General features: G+C 41.1%; 1 protein-coding gene across 8 annotated transcripts in view; it reads right to left on the bottom strand.

Annotated features, from left to right (window-relative positions):
* The window catches only part of PLEKHA5 (pleckstrin homology domain containing A5), a 168,416-nt gene extending 149,810 nt beyond the window's left edge, over positions 1 to 18,606 (bottom strand). For 5 of the 8 annotated variants that reach the window (XM_031597807.2, XM_031597810.2, XM_090145944.1 and 2 more), the window contains exons 1-3: positions 18,433 to 18,605; positions 18,235 to 18,311; positions 15,535 to 15,592 (exon numbers count right to left, since the gene is read on the bottom strand). In XM_031597807.2, coding sequence (XP_031453667.2) covers positions 15,535 to 15,592; positions 18,235 to 18,311; positions 18,433 to 18,530 — 233 coding nt within the window. In that variant the 5' untranslated portion in view covers positions 18,531 to 18,605. Of the gene's footprint in view, positions 1 to 15,534; positions 15,593 to 18,234; positions 18,312 to 18,432 lie in introns of all 8 variants that reach the window. The other 3 variants (XM_090145968.1, XM_031597811.2, XM_031597813.2) reach the window with 2 other exon arrangements.
* Between the last annotated feature and the right edge of the window lie 1,747 nt (positions 18,607 to 20,353).

Raw genomic sequence — 20,353 nt, 5'->3', positions numbered from 1 at the left:
AGTACTGGAAGGCCACAATGAGGTCTCCCTGGAGCCTTCTCCAAGCTAACCAAGCCCATTTCCCTCAACCTTTCTTCACGGGAGAGTTGCTCCAGCCCTCTGATCATCTTAGTGACTTACTTCTACACAGAGATCACTTAATGTATTTTTGTGCTCACTAACTTCATATTCTATCAATTTTGTACCAAAATGAAACCCTTTAATCTGTTTGTAGCAAGATGATTTCCTACATGCACAAGCTTAAATTTGGTTAGATAAGAAAATTATTCAAAAGCAAGAATGTGAAATATTTAACGTGAACCACATCACCTGCTTCAAAACTGGTTATAAAGATGCAAAAGCTTTTGAAGAATTCACACCACTCGGTTCCATCTACTGCTCAGACAGGTCATATCTTGAAAACATCTGTTTCCTTTAAGCTCAATAAAACAGTAATTGTATGTAAATTCCCATGTAACTTTATATAGGATATTAATCGTTCCCCTCACAGCTCCTGGAACTATAAGCTAATCCAATATCTGACTGCAGAAACACAAAACAATCTTCCTTGTAATGTTTATTTATTTATTATTATTTTTTAATGAATAGCATTTACTTTGAAGAGAAGTGCCCACTCAGCAGCACGCTGCCTCTCCCCTCTCAGCTCCCTGGTTATTTGCTGGCATAATTCACAAAACATTTGTATTGCTCAATAGGCTGTTTACTGTTATTGACGGACATCAAGAAATACTCGAACTCTTCCTTTTGGAAAGACCATGCCTTTCTGTCTGCTATGTCATCACTATGTTGCTAGGTGAGTCATAATAGCTTGAAGTAGTAACACTGGAAGATGAGTACAGCTAATTGCTGAAAATAAAATCACAGCTTCAAAGGTCGTCCCACAGTTCCACACAGTGTTTGTTACAGCTTGAACAAATAAATATATACTTAATTTATAAATTACCTAAGCTTAGCTTACAGACTAATAATGGCCTAGCATAATTGCCAGGGGCACAAAAAGAAACTAAGAAGAGAAATCTGAACATAGAGAAATAGCTCAAAGCAGTACCAAAAAAAATCTAGAACAAAAACTGACATGATATTTTGTGCAGCACAAAACATGGTCAAAGCTAAGCTTCTTTGAAAAGTGAAGAAACAAGAACAGTGGTTTTGGATGCAAATTAAAAAAACTAAAGCATTTAAACACATAGCTGAAAGCCAAGTTGCTATGTTACGGAAATGTATTATAAAGCTAGATTCCTCTCCTCTCCCATTTCTTTTATACGAGTGCTAAGTACCATTATATGAAATTAAGTCAAGCAATCTTTTTTTGTTGTTTTTACCATTTCAATACATAACTTGGAATGCAACCAGAGAAATAGCACCATTTATCTCTAAAAATAAGACCAGAAAGTTTACTGCCTCTTGATTATGTTTGCCTTACAAGGATCCCTTGCAGAAAAGTACATGTTTCAGTTTAGAACAATGATAATTAGTGCCTCTGGGAATAAAGCAAACTAATTTTTCCACAGCAATATAATTTCCTGTGCCTTTAATTTTTACACAGTATTTCACTAGTTGCTCAGATACAACGTTTTACTGTCTACAGTGTGGATCAGGATTTGAAACTATGAGTTGTTTTCAGTTCAGTGTCCTGCTCTCCTTCCTCTCCCCCCTTCCCCAATTAAAAAAATTTTAAATTTTCTCCATTGGCCTTAAAACAAAAAAGTACACGAGGGGAAACAAAAAAAAAATCATCAACGGGATCCCCTTTATCTCTATGGATACTAATCCAAAGTCATAGGAAGTGGTTCAGTTATTAAAATGAGGAAGCCAAACAGACTCAAGTCGTAACAGCACCTGAAGTGCACATACTGACTTGCAGCCATTCCTCTCTTGGTACTGAAGTAGCACATCTGCAGAGCTCTAAGAATTCATCCCCAACTCAGAAGGGTAGTACAACGCCCACAAATACTAAAGGGCATAGCTGAATTGCTGAAATGCAGATAGCAGAACTGATAGGAGTTGCAGAGAGGCATCACTACAGAGGCTATGCTCCAGCATCTTTTTGTGATAGTCCCAGGGTATGTTTAAGGGCCCCAGAGTTCAAATGGGGGAGGGAACCACGTTGTCCTTAGACTCCCAGAACTGTTCATTACTGTTTCTGAAGAAAAGAGTGTTTAAAAACAGAAGTGCAGCTGGACAGCAGATAAGAAGATAAGAAACTCAACCAAATTTGAGAGAATACTACTGCCTCATTTCTTATTGAAGAACAGCACATATTAAAAAAAAGTTTCCTGTGCATCATTAAAAGTTTATCTGCTTAATCATCACACCTCACGAGAAAGATTCATTAAACACTTCAAAAGAAGCTTCAAAAAAAAAAAAAAGCCAACATTCTATTAAGTAGAAAACAAAAATAAAAACCCTGCATTCCCTTGTAAACTTTGTAGCCAACAGCACTGGATCTTTTCCAAAATAAATCTTGAGGTTACAAAATTAGACAAAAAAAAAAAAAAAGCACACTGAGTTGGATGGACAAACAGACACAGTGTCATTCACTCAGACAGTTCTAGCAGCCAAAGCTGAGTTAACTCATATGCTGAAGTTACACACGTATTAGAATTTACATCATCCTTATTCCCCAACTTTAAGGCTCCAGACATTCAACTGCTGCTGCAAAACACTACAAACAAAACCAAACCAACTTCACAAATCCCACGCATAGTGGACTTCTTCTAATCCTGCAATTAAATTTCCATCATCAAATGGAAATGAAAAATGACTATTAGATCATTTCATAAACAACAACATTATTTTTATTTGTGTATCAAAAGTAGTTCGATACCTAAAAAAAAAAGAAAAAAGAAAAAGCACAGAACTGGCAGATTAGCTGCTCATACTACTTCTTAGCCTGAATTTTCACTTGAACATTTTCTATGGTTGCTGTAGCAGCACATGGGTATTTATGCTTTTTTTTTTTTTTTTTAAGAGAGATGGCACTTAAAGTAGATCTCCAAACAAATAATTTCCAGCAAACTAAAAATTGCTGTTCAATGGCACAAAACTAAGTATTAATGAAACCATTATGTATTTGAGTTCCATTCTTTAGAGGGCTTTACATCTCATAATGTAAAAATGCATTTATCCTTGCTTATGAATGGGTCATTTCTTAATACTAACTTGAACTCAGCATTATTTTACTTCCAATTCAGACAGAAACGCTTTCCATTTTAAAGTGTTTTATTCTTGGTTCAGTGCTGCACTTTTCCACCAATACCTCTAGCAATCAGTTTCAATACACATTTAATCCACCAAGAAAATCAAAGCGCAGCATTCAATAATCAAATATTCCTTCATCTGAGTATCATGAAAGCCTCCCACACAAAACCACAGATGTGTTGGTAAAACTTCACCAGGAACATTAAAAAAGCACAGTAAAGCAGTTTGGACTTATCTAATGACCACAAAAGTATTTAGCTTCTCACAAAAGCAAAACAGCTTCAATATAAAGAAAGCAAAAATTCCCCAACTGTAACTCATAACTTTCTGTTGTTGTTTCACAGCAACATTATCATGCTAACTTAGAGACCTGGAGATGAAATGGAGAATGAGCCTGTCTTGTCCCAGTCTGGCCAAAAGAACATATCAAAGAGCAATTCAATCCCTAACTTGTTTGTTGGCATCCATGGAACAGACGGAACTTATTTTGTTCTAGTTTCATCTATTAGATGGATTCCTTTGCTAATGCTAATAGGAGCCAGTCCTTCAGAGACAATAGCTGAAAAGACAAGCACGCCTGAACCAGGCCAACCTACTGACAGCACTACAAAGCAGAAACATTCCTACTCAGTTGTTAATCTATACCTTCACTGCTTGTGAAACCAGAAGGGCTGTATCCAGTCCTTAGCAGCATGTATGAGCAAGCAATTCTAACTACCATATAGCCAATTAAAAACCATCACCAATCTAAAATGAAAGAGAGAGAGCACTTCTCCAAAAACACCATGACTAGGAGATTGAAACAGGCAGGTCTGAATCAAGTACAAGAGAAAGGCATCAAGGGCTACTTGGCTTTGCTTCACTAAGTGGGCTTAGCACAGTCCTCTCTCCCCACCATTCTGTTCAGGGAGAGAGGGAAGGAGGTGAGGGGAAACATGGAATGAAACAAATGGGCTGAATATTTTTTTCACTAGCAGAAATACATTAGTACAACACTCAGCACTCGTTTAGGTATGCTGCAGGTGAGTGTGCACACAGGTACACCATCTCTCTGCATTACAACCTCACAAAGACATACAGTAACCCAGCAGCGGATGTTTTAAAACCTGTCAGTTAACACCACAGTGAGTTGTGCCCACTCCTCACTCTCTTTTGCTTTCAGTTTGGAAGAAAAACAGTAAGGTTAATTGAAGTAACAAAAAATATGGAAATTATAAGACAAACAATTAAGGTCTTGACTTCTTAATATTTAACTCTGTATCCAAAGCAGATCCTAATTTTGTCTGAATAGCAGAAGATCCTGCAGGGTTCGTTTCAGGCTGCAGGCACTTGATACTGAGCTGACCTCACAGTATTTACATTCCCCTTAGGAAAGTTTGGGATGCAGCCCAACTGGGGAAGATCACGTCTAACACTACTTGAGCTGCTAGTGCTAGAAGCAAGCAGAAAAGCACTGAAAAGCAGTAGGGTGAATGATAAGGACACATACGTAAGACAAAGTTACAAGACAAAGTCAAACAGCAGCAGAGCTGAAGAGATGAGCTGGGGACATTAGCTTTTCTGATTCAGAGAAGTCCTCATTTTTTGTCAAACTAGCAGTGCAGATTCTCAACTAGTGAAAAGCAAAGTATTTCAACTCAAAGTCAGCAAACAAATCAGAAGACTTGAAATATTTGTTTGTCCAAAACCCATTAACATCTGCCAGCTACAGCTTTGCATGCACTGCATTTGGTTGCCATATCCACATCAAATTTGGACAGGAAAAAAGAAAAAAAACCAAACAGACACAAATTGCTCTGTATACTCTCCTTCTGACATTTCCATTACAGCTGTGAAAGAGACACCCCTCGCACCCAGCAAGTGAGTCAAACCCATGTGCATCAACTCCCCAGTCATTACAAGTCCTGTTTTAGGTCCCTATTGCTGCATCAAGATATGAACATAAGAGACTGTCAGCAAATTCTACTCATGTTTTTCTTAGAAGTACTTATTCCACCTTGAAACAAGAGAAAAGCTGTACGTGTTCTTTAGATATTCACTCTGCCATCTATATGAGCTATATAAAAGGTACTGTAAAATTATACAAGCGATGCAGGTTTCTGAAGCAACCCCAGATTATTTTCTTGATATCCTTGAAAAATTCAATAAAAACTTTTGAACTTCCGTAATTTCTTTGAAAGCCCTATTTCCAGTTGCACAAGGCAAATGTTACACAAAGTAATAAAATAACCAACAGGGGTTGTAGTAAAAGTTGACATTGATTAAAACACCTATCTAGGAACGAATAGTACCTTCGATATTCATCAAAAGTTTTGGAAGATTTGAGTGCTCCAAGATTCCTCTAATGGCTTACAAATACCACTACTGAAAGGCGAGAAGAAAAACAACTACTCAAATATTGAACAAAGACTGCAGAAACTTAACTGAAAGCTAGACACTTGTAATTTCAACTCCTCAGCTGCTGCAGTCTTTCAGCCCAAGCTTAAATCACGCAGCACTGTGAAACAACAAACCCCACCTACAATAATAGGACATCACTGATTAAATCAGTTTTATTGCTTCTGTCTCCCTACTTATATTTATTTCCCCCGCGCGTAAATCTGCAAGATTTCACATAACTTACATATTTGAGCTGCAAAATGTTCTGAAGCAGAATGCATCCACACAGAAGAAAATAATGAAGAGGATAAAGCAGTGGAATTTCAATCGACTGCTGAATTTGATAGCACTTTCTGTTGTTTGAAACCACAAAGCAAGCAATCTGAGGCAGCAGAGATCCTGACTTTCTTGTCAGACAGGTTTGGCACTCTCACCAGAAGTTTAACAAATCCACAACAGAGTGAGTTCTATTACGGAGCCTATTACAAAATCTATTTTGTGTTTTGCTCAGGATACAGGAATAAAGAGCACTTTGGGAAAAAGATTCAGATGAGTCTTGATGTCTACAAATCTTTCTATAGATTAAAACTGAAAACTAAAGTGTTCCATGTAAGAAACTTCAGGTGGGGGACTTATAAGGAGGCATAAAAAGCAACATGTCCTGTTTGTTGTTAAGTCTGTAGCCATTAGTGGTAATGACAGGGCCTGAAGTAGACTGTTTCATTCCATTTATAATTAAACAGAAGTCACTTTAGCCATAAATACTAGGTATCACTCATAAATAATTCTAAGACTTCACCTTTTATGCTGCTTAAAACATACCACACATTGTATTAATCTGGATAGCTAAGCAGATTTTCTTTAAAAGCAAAACATTTCTTAAACGCTATTTGTGGAAATCACAGCAGGGAAAGTTTTAATCTAGAGAAGTTTTTAGTTCTGCTATCTGGAGTACCTTTCATTTAATAACTGAACTATCAGACAAGAGCTGCAGAAAAAGAAATACATGGCTCAAAACAAAATGTTAAACCACCTTTTCCAGCACTGCAATCATATTTCTCAGTCTGCTTCTTCCTAGTCTCGACATCTCAATCTCACACAACTTCAAGGCAAAGTAAAAGCTGCCATGAAAATCCTGTCAGCTTACGTTTATCTGAGGTTCAGCAAAAGGAGAGACAGAAGCAGAAGACAGAAAATATGGCAAAGATCAGAAAATATTAGTATCTCAGAGTTCACCAAGCAGCTGTAGTCGCTAGGTGTGCTTCCATAAGTACATCAGAAACCCTAAATCCATTTGTGTAGTCAGCTTAAATAATTAAAACACTATAGACAGCTTCTCCAAGACCCTCTGTGCTGAGTATAACTTCTCAAGCTCTAAAGTTCTTCCAATTCATTCTAAAACAATTTTAATAATGACTACCTACCGGAACAAGGACTGTTTTAGTGACAAACTCATAAAATTCACTGTATCCGAGAGCATTATGGGCTCAATTTAACCAACTTAAAATATTGGCTCAAATGCTTTAAGCACTTAGATACAATAAAAAGAAAACTTTAGCTTTTACTAGTTGATCTATTAATTGCACACACAAAAAAGTAGCATTTGTGTGCTTTATCAACAGAAAGTATTTCACTGTCTCAGATCAGAGATAAGCAAGGGATACCCACACCAAGCACTAAAAGCAGAAACTCTACCATAAAAGAGATTTTAAGATCAGAGAAGATCATATGAATTTCTAATGACGTTTAACTTACATCTTGATTCAGATGAAAATGAATGGATAGGATAAACATTTGATGTTATGACACTGCTTAGAAACATGCTTCTGGTTGTAATTTCCATTTTCAATCTTTTGTATCGAACTTTAAAACTTCTAAGTTGAAGCCTTTGATAAAATAAGTAGATTATTACGTATATGGAAAAGTATAAAGTAACCTTACAAAATGATGCAGCCAATATACTCATGTATATATATAAATATATACACACATATATACACCCCCCTCCTCCCACCCTCCCACAGCAGAAACACAAGTGTTAGCCAGCCTTCCTCTCTCCACCAAGATACCATTTTGACATTCAATCAGACTAAAGGTAGTTTTCCCCTCCATTGGGATTTAAGTGCACTACTTGTTTATTCTTATTGCACACAGCATTTTTATTTCAGACACAGCTTTCTTCCCTTCTTAAGGACCAGGTGCAGTGAAGGACATAAGATGTTAGATCATCTGTTTTTAAAGATCCCCAAAATCATTCACAAGAATGGTAAATGTCTAACATTGGTCAGCAGCTACTTAGTCTGTAGGATTTCAACACAAGGAAGTAAAAAAACCTACCAAAATAACAGATTTTTTTTCTAGTACTACAATTCAGATGGAAGTATCAAAACTTGCATTTATTTTTTTTTTTTTACAGATTTTATGCAATTTCATTACTCCTACTTACTGAGTAGTAAAAAACCTGAGTTTCTCTGAAAACAAAAGATAACAAAGGAGATACCTAAAACCAAAGGGTTAGCTGAATATTTCCTTCTGAAACACCTTTGTATACAAGGATTCCTCTAACCTGGTCTGACACGCTGAAATGTTTTCAGGCAATAAAACACAAATTAGTTCTTTAACTACTATTTCCACGAAATACAAGTTGTAGTCGACTTTGGAAGAGAACACACAAATTTTAAAGAACAGGTTGCTTGTTACTCTACTTCTTCTTACAAGTTACTGCTTTTAGTAAGTCAACATGGAGAAAGCCACAAAGAACCAAGTTGCTGAAGCGTCCTGAACGTGCAACCTTTTTTGTTTGTTTGTTTATATAAAGCTCTACAAGCATCGCAGGCCACACAAGCATTCAAAATACTGTCCAAAAGCCTTTTTCCACTTCACAAACAAGTGTTCAATTTAAGTTTTATACATCCAGAGCAGACAGATGCAACACCACTAACAACCATTTGAACACTGCCTGGCCTATTCAGTGCTGGGAAGTTGGAGCCTTTCCCAAATAGTTTACTGAGGTGCCTATGAACAAGTCCCTGCTCTGAAACTTCATCTGAAGGTGGCTGCTGTTGTAACTTCTTCCCAACATCACTGTCAGAGAACACATTCCTTTCAGCCAAAGGCAAGAACGGAGGAAAGCAGCCACCTCCCACATTTCAAAAGAAAGAAGGTAAAGGAAGGAGAGAGAAGAAACGTTTAAATTTAGTTACTTACTCACTGAAACACAGGAAAAACACAAAGGCTCCACGTTGAGAGAAGCCCCAGCAGCCAGAGCTGAGGAGCTTTGCTTCCAGTCAGTGTCTGCCTCAAGCTTCACAAGAGCTTTCTCCCTCTCTCGCACACACAAAGAAGCATACTGAAGATCAGTCTGAACTGCCAAGCCAAAGTGTATCTCAGGTTTAATGAAAGTGCAATTCATTAGAATTAGAATAAGAGCCAGCGTAACATAAACATACTCAGGAAAAACAGGCTTAGCGCAGCACCACAACAGATGCTAGTTTTGATCTGGTAAAACAAAACACTCACAGACCACAAGAAAAAAAAAAAAGCATGAACAATTCCTTTAAGTAAAAGCAAAACAATGTGCACTGGGTCAAATTTGGACCTGTAGAAGTTCCACTGAATAGTGACTGCACCAATTGCACACCTCTGTTGGCAAAGCTCAGGAAGTACCTGCCTGCCAGCTCAGCCACTATTGGCAGTGGCTCTCAGCTCAAGGCACTGAAGGGCACAGGGACTGAGATGGGAAGAGAAAAAGCATCTGTATGGAACAGATGGAGTAAGACAGGTCTCAAAATACTTGGGGTCTTGGGGGGGAGGGAGGGAGAGGGGAAGGTGAACCTTCACACAGTGTGGATACCAAAAATGAAAGCACACAGAACAATTCTCTTCACAGTAATAACAAAGCGTGCATTATCTTTATCTGCTATTATTAACTCAGTAACCAGTGAAGATCAAAATGAGAAAAGAAGCATTACCACTTCCAAACCCTAAGATCTAAAATTGCTGAAGTTGGCTTAGTAATGTATGAGTTACCAAAAATTTTGAGTGATTCCAGTGTCTTTTTAATGGATTTCCATGTTTCATGTCACAAATTCTGTCCAGTTTTTTTTTTTTTTTTTTTTTTTAAAGTAATTACCCTTTAATTCTTAGTTGGTAATACTTAGAAGCAACAATAACAAAAAATGCAACATTAACTTCTTCCACAGCTTCATGTCTATTTTAGTAAAACTAAAGGTATTACTGAATACAGAAACACACTTCAAGAACAAGACAGCTCAAAACATCAACCACAAAATGTCACACTCCAAAAGGCTTTACAAGCACAAGAATCCTTAGCTTTCATGTTTGATGTTCTACTCACCAAACTAACTTTGAAACAGGTTCATAAGCAAAGAGTAGCAGTCCCTGTTGGGCATACAGCTCATTTTTGTAGGATGCATCTCTGTCACCTTACCACCTACCATCTCCCAACGAGTTTGCTGCAAGGAAATTAACTCCCACCCCTGCCCATTTAGTCTCCACTCCTTTTCCTGCACCCAGTCCCACCCTCTCAGCCTTCTCCTGCATCAGGCCACATTTCTTTCTCCATCCTCTTCTTGTGCATTCCTCTCTAAGTCGATTTTAGGATGCAGCCTTCCCTCTCCTCCTTTGACCCACGCTCATTTCTTCCAGTGCCAAGAACCCCTCCACCTCCACTCCCTGTTTCAGCTCTGCACCCACTCCGCTGCTGCCTTTTGCTCATGCTGCTGTAGCCCCCTGGCAGCTAGCCCATCCCACAGCTCCCCCACAACAAGATTCCCTTTCTGTTCCTATCTGCCTCCACAGATTTTTTTTTTTTTTCCACTTTTCCCTACAGAGCAAGAGTGTGTACTTTCCCCAGGGTTCCCAAGAAAGACAGCTTCATCCTTTCCACAGGGAGAACTGCAGCAGAAGCTTTAATGTAGTGAGGTGTTTTACTGAGCAGTAGCGCTGTGAAATGCCTGAGCACTTCCCAAGCAGGATGCTCCCTGCATTAATTTTGGTTCTTGAAAATACTGCAGTGATATAAAGATGTAAATCTTAAAATACATAGCAAGTTTGCATGCAATCCTAACAAGTTCTCCTTTTTGGAACTGCTTTGCCCACAGGAAGAAGGCACAGATCAGTTTGCTGTAATTTTATGTGGCAGGTCACCCATTTACCTAGACCATTACTTGATCCAGAGGTCTTATGAAAAAAAGAAAAATAAAGAAAAGAAGGGCAGGAATAAATTTTAGTCTTTCCTGACTTTTAGCAAAATAAGCGATAGAGGTAACCAGAGCAGGACTAAATTTCTTGGAGGAATACCATGATTCTTACTGGAGAAAAACAATCTGTTCTTACTTTTTTTTTTTTTTTTCCAATTCCCATTTTTCCTCTCAATAAAGGGCTTCTCTGCAAACACTACTAGTTGATGTTTGATTTTTCTGGAGAATTTCTCAGCTGAATGGGAGAGGATCTTTAGAATGCACATAGAAGACAAAGGTTCAAACAAAAGCTGAATTCGTAATAAGCAGGAGTTTATTTTAGTAAACAACAGAAACTGAAGGCTGAAAAGATCTCATCTCATTTAATCGCCTAATAGATTTTTCTTACCTACCCAATTTTCAAACTACATGTTTGAAAGCCAATTCTATTGATGAAAGTCTCCACAAAAGCATTTGAAACACCTACTTGATTCAACAGTGAACTCACCTCAGCTTCAACCTGGGTTTACCAATACTTTGCTTCAGCAAAAAAAACAGGCAGAAACTCTTCTGGTAAGTACAGGAAAACACAGCCTTCAACACAAAACTCTAAAATCCAGATTTAGCCTTCCTAATTCTTTGTGTTTTTAAGGGTATTCACCTAGTGACTTCAGTCAGCTTTCATATTCTCAAAAAATTATCAGCACTACACAGGGCTAAGAAAAATCAAATTCTAAACATCTTAACAGCTTACCTAGGAATACTTCCATAGAAGTCCCATGAGTTAGACCGATGCAAAACTCATGAAATATCATTGAATTGATTTTTGAATAACTTTATTTCATAAGTTAATAACCTAAACAACATAAATCTGGTGTAAAGTCATTCCAAAATTACTACCATATGTTTAGTACTACCAGAATGAGAAATTAATTAAAAAATAGCAGGAAAAGCAAGCAAATGCCCTAACTTAAATAGTTGGGTGTTTTTAACCAGAGAAAAGTTTCCTGAACATACAAACAAACACACATAAATGCAGAGAAAGACATACTTCTGCAATTTCATAGCACTCCAATCAAGTATATCGGTACCTAACAATGATGCAGTAATTATAAACATCATGTCTAAAATTCACATTAATCTTAAGAGGTAAGAAGCTCAAGCCAGTGACCAAGTATGTCTTTTCTATCAAGTACCATACTTGGATCTTCACATGGATCCACTTCCTCATACACTTATAAATAATCTAAGTAACTTAAGCATCCCATAGTACTATCTAGGTTATCTGTTTTGAAGACAAGCCCCCAGTTTTCCAAAACTCACAGGGAGCTCAATACACTACATATAATTCAACAGTCCACTGAAACAGTCTGTGAACAAAAGAGAACTCCCAAGTTTTTCAACATAGTACGCCATCACTTTCAAACTAAGGAGTTTTACTCCGTATTATTATGCTTTCCCTGATGATACACAAGATTTCATACTGAACTGACAATAAAGTAATAAGACAGTACTTGAATTTTTCCATTCTACAGTCATACAGCTCTCCATTGCAGGTAGGAACTTCAGCTATTTTATGAACCAAACATTACCCAAAAAAGTTTAATGGCAATTTGCATTAAGTAAAGGGCTACCCGTGCACACTTCTAATGTTAAGGAAACAAGAAGATTTCCTCACACTGGAGGAGACAAAAAATATTAACCCAACCAGATCTAATAAGAAAATGTGCAACGTTACGACTTCTTTTTATTCCACCTATCAAACAATACCTTTTATCATCTGCATTTAGAGGGGATGGGGACAGATGTGGGAGAAAGACACTGACATTATCAAGTATTACAAGTCTTCTACTAATCCAAAACACAGGAAGTCAAAGGCCTAACATCAACTCATTAGCATAACTCTATACCAAAACTAAAACCTCTTTGAGCAATGGAAATAACTCTGTACCTATCCTTGTTTCAGAACATATTTCCTTTTTAAAGACAAAACAAATTCAATGTTATAGAAAAAAAAAAAAGAGTGTCACCATTTGGTATCTACTTATTCTGAAAATGAATGCATGCAACATAAGGAAAAATAAGGTGTCCTTTAAAAATAATCCCATTTCAATGCAGTCTGCTTCCTGAGTCATTTGTTTGAAATGCCAGTCCCAGGAATGCTAAGATTTAGATGACGATTATCTCCTCGACATTATCCCAATTTGATTACACAGTGTTTACTACATCAAAGCCAGAAAAAGCACAGTAATAGATTCAGTGACACACCCATTTGGAACACTGAAGACCTATTATTAAAGAACCATAAGAATCATTTTCAAAAGGTTTTTTTTTTATTTTCAAACACAGTCTAGCATAAGATCTTACCATCAAGCAAGGTTGTTAAATATTTTCATTCAACCCACATATTTGAAGCTGCGGCTCAGAAGCTAGGTGAAATTATTTATGTGATCAGGAAACTCGACTATCCTTCTTATATAACTCTCCTACTGGACACATTACAGAAATTCAGCAGCCAAGTTTCACATGGTTGAACACATCAATAGAGTGCCATTAACATTCATTCCTCTGGAACTCCACCACTCATATCAGAACTCAAAACAATGCATTTCTTTCAGGCCAGACCCTGAGCATGTTTTTAGTATTTTTAGTTTTAGCATAATTTTATTTTGCTTTGATCTGCATAATAAGCATTGACATTTAGCAAACACGTACATTCAAGCAAGCAGGTTGAAAATGTATATGTGGGGATGCCTGCGTAGACAAGGTCATAACAAGCCGTGCTGCTTCCCAGTCATGTGGGCACACCATGGTAGCTAAGACTCAGACAACTAGAATGATTATAATCAACACATCATCCAGAGTTACACCGCATAGGATAGTGATTATAATGTTGTCACCCTGTCTGCGTTAGCTCTCGCATCTTGCCCAGCATTCAGCTCTACTGGTGCTGGAGAACTTTAAAAGGAGAAGCTATCATCAGGCACAAGCCTCAACCCAGCCTGAGTAGCTACACCTGTGAAACAACAAACACATTTAACTAAGGATGACAAACTGGTCCTACCATCTGAACCCTTCAGCAGACTTGACAGCACTACCCCTGCTATCCTCCTACATCGATCAAATCACAGAGAAGTGTTGTTTGTGCAACATGTTTTCAAAGATGTGGCACAAATTTAAATATAAGCAGAGCTATTTAGTGTTGGCTATCAGCAAAACAATCAACTTAACGTCTCTCTTAACTGTTACGATAAAACCGTGAACACAAGATCTCAGGAGTACACAAACAAGTAACCACTTGGTTTATTCATGCATAAGCACAGTAGCCACTCTACAATAGCTGTCCTTACAGATTGCTTTTTTTTTTTTTATCCAAAGAAAACTCAAGCTGATATTTTCCAGCTACTATAGCTAATACACTCTTTGTAGGCTTATTCTATGATAAATTGCTCAATGCAAAGGTATAGAAAAATACTTTTCTGTATTATATACACAGTTTTAATTTTCACTCTTCTATATTTAACTATGCAAACAGAACAGCAGAGGGTGAAATCCTTAGCACATTCTTGTCCTCAGACCTGTGCAGTTCTTGTCATTTGTTATACAATACCAGTGTAATGTAAGCTACAAGAAGGCAGAACAGAACAGTGAAACAAACACGTTGTCTAGTAACAAAAAGGCCCCTTCTAGAGAGCCTGGCACAAGTTCTGGTCACATTCTGAAGAATTACTGCTCAGTATAATCAAGGAATTTTGTTCAGTGTTAACGATTTTCCTACAAGTATGCAGAATAAACCATGCAACACTTGCCTAAAACCCATCTCACAATGTTTAGAATGCAACTCACACAGAGCAGCTACTTTCTGCTCAACACTAAGACGAGCAAAACCTACCTGCAGTTTATAGCCCTGTGATCACTGGTAATCTTCACTTGCAGAACTCACCCCACTGATGGTTTAATAATGGAAAACTAAACACACAGCATAGTGAACAAAAAATCCTGAATGTATTGAGTAAAGCCTGCAACTTGTCAAATATTAGAAAAAGAGCATTTTAGCTTTCCACTTGAGAATTTTTCAGTTGAAGAAAGTCTGACTATCTAGAGAGACAAACTTTCTAAGATGATCCAATCAACTCAACCTCTGAAATTCTACACTGGAACTCTATTTCCATGCCCCTCTTTCAAAAAGAGCAGACAGCAATTCTACCACGATGGACACACTCCTTCAAGCATACTAAAATCTGAAGAAAAATTACTGAAATTAAAATAAATTAGAAAGAAATCAATACTGGAAACAAAAACAAGGGATCAGCAAGGCAGTCACATTGAACTTTCAGAGTGTCTCCAAACAATGACTACAGAACAGGGCTTGGACCGAGATTCTGCTCCCAACAACCAAGTAAGATCTTGTCTTTCTGAGAATATGACATGACAGTGCATATATACAAGAGTCAAAACCACAGAAACTCAACGTCTTCTTGACTTGCACAGATATTTGCTGCCTGTTGGTCAACTCATAGCAGAAATTTCATTTGAATCCAAATCCTTAAGCAACTTAAAAAGCATTAACACAATAACTCAAGAAATGGTTTCATCGACAAAAGTAGTCTTTAACATAGGATTTCATATGACAAGCTCGAACAATTCTTTTCAACAACATCCATATTTAGTTTGGAAAAGGTTCAAGACTACAGCAGCATTCAGACAAAGTAATTAGAATTATAGCACTGTGACAGATAAACTCTCAACTTACTTTACATAGTATCTTGCACCTTCGAAAGTGTAAGCTTCCTCCCAACCTGTGGGTAAGTCTGGAAAACAAGTAGCAAAGCACAGTAATTAACTTTTGAAGCACTGCCAGTTACACTAGTCTACTCCCTAACACTAATGTATTTAACATTTGTTCTTCCTCACTCTAGATGCTGAAAGCTCTAGTCCTATAAATGAGCATTTTTAAATTGACTCAAAATACTGTCTCATTAGTTCTGTAATCTAAGACAAACAGCTCACACAGAGATCTGATTTGGATTTGTCATTCCCAAACAGTAACAGTTCAAGCCTGTCTTGTTGAGCAATGTTTCCTCCTTTGTCAAGTCACTGGAACTCACAATCATCGCCAGTTCTTTCTGCCTTCAACTTCAGTAGCATCAAATCACCTGACAGGGAGAGATCTAAGCAAAAATCAATGTAAGGAGCTTGTGTTATGTGCAAGTCACAGGCATTGTAACAGGCATGGTATCAACTATGCCACACAGCTATTTCATATTAGCATAATTCCACTACTGATGTGACTAACAAGCGCTCCTGCAGTGTTTACAACTCTATCCAGTTTCAGATGAAAATAATTTTCAATGCAAATCTGGTAGAGGAATTGGGTACATCTTTTCCCTCTCTGTGATAGCTCTTGGGAATCAGAAGCCCACATAAAAAAGAAAAAAAAATCTCTCTGGAAAAAAAAATCCAAACCACTACTAATGGTCAGCTTCTTTCAAGTAACGGTTTCCTGATGTAATGGAAGATCTGAAGGCGTTGGGCACCACTGTGCAACTCTAGATGCATCACTGCCATTAAGTTTACTCCAGTTGATAAAAGCACTAATTGATAGGCAGGACTCGCTGACTGATTTGGAGAAGCAACAATATATTTTCTGGTAAAAGTAGAAAACGCTCAGTCTGGAGGATGTAATTTTTCCTGTTTGCTTATTCGCTCTGGATGGCTTTTATTTCACTGCTGTGAAATATCTGGGGGAAAAGAAAAAAAAAAAAAAGCCAGAATCAAAGCGTTCTGATACTGACAGAGGGCAAAGTCCATCAAACAGGAAGACTCTCCAGCAAAAGTATTTATGGATGCTATAAGAACTTGGCAAAAAGAATACCCTTCTAGGGTAATTCTCCAGAAATAAAAAGCTCTTCAGTTTATAGTGCAGGATAAGTTCCTCTTCATCGACTAGTAAATATTTCACAGTATTATTTACTAACAAGTTTCTCTGGGAATTTTGTATTGTGAAATTCATTCACTCAGAAATGGTCTCTTATGACATATTTTAAACTTCTTTTGAGTACGTTCAGAGATGAATTAACAAACACACGTACATACAGAAGATGATTTGCTCTGCAGGTACTTCAGCATTTTCTGATCTACAGATCAGGGCTATGGTACTCAAGGTCATACCTCACTGAGCGTTTGGAAATAAGTTTCATTTCACAGAATCATAGAATAGCTTAGGTTGGAAGGGACTGTAAAGATCATCGAGCTCCAAACTCCTGCCGTGGGCAGGTTTGCCAAAAGTTATTTACCTCATAATAATAACTCCCCTAACGCTGTATCCAGCACTCCAGATGCTCTAAAGCAAGCCGTGCTTCCCTTAGAAGAGGCTTAATGGCAGAAATAAATGAGACACTGAGAGAATTACTGGTGAATCACCATCAGTCAACAGAGTCGCTGCTGACAGCTCGAAAAAAAAGAATTAATGCTCAGCTAATATTAATGTCCAAGTAGCAGAGCACTTCACATACATCTGCCCCCATGCACACTGCTGCGGATGAAAGCTGCTTTCTCAATTAATCTGAGTACCGAGAGTGGGGAAAAGAGGAGCCTGATATCAATCAGTAATTCTATTTCCCGGCATTAAATGACTCCTTCGGCATCAGCCCTTCACTGCAGATTAAGCCACAGAGTTCTGATAGCCAGAACCCACGCTCTGTGAACTCCTCCCAAGTCGCAGAAGACCGTCCGCAGCTTTCTAAAAGCCCATTTCCCATTCTTAAAGAACGGGAACGCGTAACAAGCACGAAACAAACACAAAAATCAACCAGCCCGGTAGGGTCCGATCGGCGTGCAGCTCTCCTGCGGTTACACGCAGAAAGAAGCGCTGGGAGCCGCGCTCCAGCACCTCCCGGCGGCAAACGCACCCCGCGGTGCGGACACGGGCGTCGGGGCTGCACCCCGCTCCGGAGCTGACACCGCCTTCCTCCCAGCGAGTTATCCCAGCGCTCGGGTCCCCTTCCTCTCCCCCCCCCCCCCTCCGCCCCTCTCGCAGTCACTTGGAAACCACCCACGCGTTTCAGCCCGGATGGGAGAGAGTGAAGAGCAGCAGGGTTTCCAGGTGACCGGTTGCCGCCGGCAGACCCCAACGAGGTGACACGGGGGCACGGGTGGCAGCGAGGGGATGCCGGGCAGGTGAACAACCTGCAGACGGCCGAGAGAGCGGAGAGGAGCTCTGACGGTATCACAGCGGCGACACAAGGCGGCGGGAGGAACGCGAGGGAACGGCTCGGAGGGAAAACGCGGGGTGTAAAGGCGGCGTGCGGGGAGCGCGGCGGGGCCGGGGGCAGCGGGAGGGGCCGGGACGGCCCGGGCTCGGCCGGCGGCGGGCGGGGCGGCAACCCGCGGCCGGGCGGCCATGGCGGGGCAGGGCCGGGGGTCGCTGCCCTACCGCCGGGAGGGTTCCTACCTGCGCTGCGACGGTGCCCGGTGATCACGGCCTCTCCGGTCAGCGGGTGCAGCCAGGTCGTGCTCTTCGCCTCCTCGCTGCGGGGACGCACACACGGACCGGTCAGCGAGCAGTCGGGCTGCGCGCCCCCCCCTCCCCCCCAACACGCCCAGCCCCCGCCCCGCGACCCCTTCCTCCCCCCAGCAATGCCCCGCTCACTTGATGAAGAAGACGCGGCCGCCCTGGCTGATCCCGTAACTCCAGCTGCCGGGCAGCGCCCGCAGCCGCTCCGCGCTCAGCTCCGCCGGGGCCGCCATGGCCGAGCGCAGCTACCAGCGCAGCCGGGGAGAGCCGAGGGGAGCGGGGCGGGGGGGTGGGGGGAGAGCGGCGCGGGCACGAGCGAGCGCGTCCCCGCCGGCGCCGCCGACACCTTGGGGAGAGGGCGGGCGCCGCGCGCTGGGGAGGAGCACGGCGGCACGCCCCGCCCCGCCCCGCCCGCCAGGGCACGCCCCGCCCACCGCGGGGGCGCGCGCGGCTCCCCGCTTGGCAGCCCGCCCGCCCGCGGGGGCGCGCCTTCTCCCCCGCCGCGGCCGTTGAGGCGGGGCCGCGCGGCGAGTTCCGGCGGGGGGGAAGGGCGGGAGCGGGCGGCGCGGTCTCTGAGAAGAGCGGGGGTTGCCCGGCGGGCGACGGGGCTCCGGCTGGCTACAGTGGTTTCGAGGGAAAGGAAGGGTCCCTCCACTGCCGCGGCCCGCCTGGAGAGAACGGAGCGCAGGCCCGGAGCTATGCTCAGAGCCAGCGCCTGTCCCGCGGCGGGATCCTGAGGTGTGCCGCAGCCCCCGGCTGCCAGCACCAGCTCTGCTCCTCGGGTCTTTACGGCACGCTTTCCTACAGGAAATTAAACTTTTGTCGAATTTCCTCCAGGAGCGCGTGTGCTCCTCTCCTCTCAACTTCTGACTTTCCTTTTATTTCTCACGTGTGGCCTTCAGCGGTGAGCGATGCCACGCTTTTCTCTCAGCACCCAGCCGCTGTGCCCAACCGCAGACCCGGGGCACGGCCAGGAGCGTTCTGTGCTCCTGGAGGTGGTGGTGGCTGAGGTGAAATCCACGCGTAGAGGTGGATCTGTGCGTGTCCTTGTGTTGTGATGAGCCATCTGAGTGGGTATGCTCGGCTTTGATTGAAGTTACAAATAAAAATCACGGATTACGAAAGCTGTGTGGTGGCTGTGATTTTTCTGAGAGAATCTTGCCTTACAAAACCATGTTCTAGACCAGAACTGGGAAGCCTGAAGTGTTCCCATATCCACAGAAGTATTTAAGCTCCCACCTGATCGTATTGTGAGGAGCAGCTTTGCCCTCGTGTTCCTATTCTGATTAAAATCTGACAAAGCAAGTTGCCATGTCGCTCGTTCCCCACCACACCTTGTGGCTAAAATCTTAAACCCAGTCATCCTGCACAAGGTACTCCAGACCCAAAGCACAGTGAACATGTCAGCAGACACTGTTATCTTTAAGTAACTGGATGTGAGATAAGAATCCTTCCCAGCCCAACATTACCCATCGTTTCCACTCACCGCTGACAGCACCTGAGATTTATGGACTACCAGACAAAGATACGCTGGGGAGAACACAAGTTATTCTCTAAACAGTTCCTTTTCTCCTCAGAGCAAGAGCCCTCGGGTGACGAGTAAAAGTGAATAATGACCCTTCCACTGAGGAGCTGTAGAAGGCTGCCTGGCAACAGCATGGGGGAAATCACATACATTTTGGGCTTGTGAGGCAGTGATCACAACTGACTTCCCTCATGCAGTCTAACCAAAGCAAAGAGTGAGTGCTCTCAGTCTTGAGAGCACTGTATACCTTCCATCATGCAGAATTAGCTTTCTTCACTAGACAAGGTAGCATACAGCACAGCAGGATGTATATTGGCCCAGATCCATGAAATAAGCTAGATGATGATGATAGAATTTAGGTGCATAAATCCTCAGCATGTGCTTTGTTGAACACACCTTCCTTAGGAAACTAAGTTTTGCCAGTACTTCACCTTACAGCTGTCCTTATGTTTTGCTTGTATTTGGACTCGCTGCCTTCTTGGTAAAAGTAAGGAGAGCACTGCATAAAGTATATCAGAGGCTGCCTGAATT

This window comes from Phasianus colchicus, chromosome 1 (assembly GCF_987193195.1).
Source record: "Phasianus colchicus chromosome 1, bPhaCol1.hap1.1, whole genome shotgun sequence".
In the NCBI taxonomy this organism is placed as follows: domain Eukaryota; kingdom Metazoa; phylum Chordata; class Aves; order Galliformes; family Phasianidae; genus Phasianus; species Phasianus colchicus.
Note: the sequence above shows the minus strand (reverse complement) of the source record. Positions and strands in the feature narration are given on the sequence as shown.